Genomic DNA, 1,430 nt, shown 5'->3' on the forward strand with positions numbered 1-1,430 from the left:
CTCATGTCGCGGATAGTGCAGCTTCCCCGTGCGGTAGAAGTTCAGAATGTGCCGGAACATCTCAGGGTCTCTGTCAAAGAAGTATTCCTGCGTGTCCTCGTTGAAGAAGAACTCTTTCTCTGAGGAGCCCAGCAGCGTGTCAGGGTAGCGGTCCAGCGTGTTCTTCCACGTCTGCAGAGTCACAAGACAACAAATCACAACATGCAGGCAGAGCGCCGTCATGGTAGGGTCCAGCTTAAGACTGGATTCTACTGCTGCTGCTCATGGATGAATGTTGGTCTGCATGTAAAGTGTCTTTAGTTTAACTCTTTAAACATCAGATTGTCTGAATGTGTCCTGGCCCTCAGCTCTCAGTCTCTAGCCTGTCAGTTATATTGGCAGACCCGATCCCCACATTGTCCCCGCTGCTTCAGGACCCTAAGAACCTCCAGGATCCAGCAGCACCTACCTGGAACCGGACCCCGCTGACATTCACGTACAAAATCTCGTCGGATCTGGACGACTTGTCCACAGGGGGTTTGGGCATCGTCTTCTTGGCCAAAGGAAGCCAACCCACCGCTGCCGCCCGCGCAAATGGCAGCCATGTCGCCACACCCGGCAGCCATCTTGGATCAGTAGGTCTGACCTGTAGAGCGTGAGGATCGTGTTCCCCAGTGGGGGCGGAGTCAGCGTGCTGGGAGGGCCTCGCTCACTTTCCTCGTTCAGGGCAGCAAAACAGGAAGTGGTCAGACATGTTGGACCAGGAGGAAGAGGAGGGGTCACACTGCGATCAAGCCATGAAGAGGAGGAGGGGCCAAGCTGCTGTCCTGTGAGACGATCCTCAGGGTCCAACTCACCGGAGCATCACATCTAAAAGCAAAAGAAAACACAAAGATGAAGGTCAGAGCAGAAGGAAGGTGGAGAAATATCCAGAAAAGAAAGAGATCAACCATCAGACCGCTGTCTCCCCCCCCCTCCTCTCTCTCTCTCTCTCCACCGTCACCTCATCCTGTCTCTCTCTCTCTCTTTCTGTCTGTCTATCTCGCCCACCCCCTCTCTCTCTCTCTCTCTCTCCCACTCTGAAGACAGATTTGTTGCAGAGCTGCAGCCTTTCACATTCTTATTAAATTGTGATGATGGTCCGTGAAGTTGCAAGATAGACAGAATCGCCGCCCCCTCTCTCTCTCTCTCCCTCTGCTTCTCACTCTCTGTCTCTCTGCTTCTCTCTCCCTCTACTTCTCACTCTCTGTCTCTCTCTCTGCTTCTCTCTCCCTCTGCTTCTCACTCTCTGTCTCTCTCTCTCTCTGCTTCTCTCTCCCTCTGATTTTCACTCTCTGTCTCTCTCTCTCCCTCTGCTTCTCTCTCTCTCTCTCTCTGCTTCTCACTCTGTCTCTCTCTCTCTCTGCTTCCCTCTCTCTCTGCTTCTCTCTCCCTCTGCTTTCTCTCTGTTT

At 53.0% G+C, this 1,430-nt stretch overlaps 1 protein-coding gene across 1 annotated transcript in view; it reads right to left on the reverse strand.

Annotated features, from left to right (window-relative positions):
- The window catches only part of kcnd1 (potassium voltage-gated channel, Shal-related subfamily, member 1), a gene marked incomplete at its 5' end in the record, with an annotated part of 10,075 nt that extends 9,226 nt beyond the window's left edge, over positions 1–849 (reverse strand). The window contains 3 exons of the mRNA XM_076137461.1: positions 1–171; positions 449–673; positions 765–849. The exon at positions 1–171 is cut by the window's left edge and continues 75 nt beyond it. Coding sequence (XP_075993576.1) covers positions 1–171; positions 449–673; positions 765–849 — 481 coding nt within the window. The remainder of the gene's footprint in view (positions 172–448; positions 674–764) is intronic.
- Between the last annotated feature and the right edge of the window lie 581 nt (positions 850–1,430).

This window comes from Genypterus blacodes, unplaced genomic scaffold (genome assembly GCF_046128005.1).
Source record: "Genypterus blacodes isolate CSIRO-AG114 ecotype Tasmania unplaced genomic scaffold, CSIRO-AGI_Gbla_v1 ptg000319l_1, whole genome shotgun sequence".
In the NCBI taxonomy this organism is placed as follows: Eukaryota; Metazoa; Chordata; class Actinopteri; order Ophidiiformes; family Ophidiidae; genus Genypterus; species Genypterus blacodes.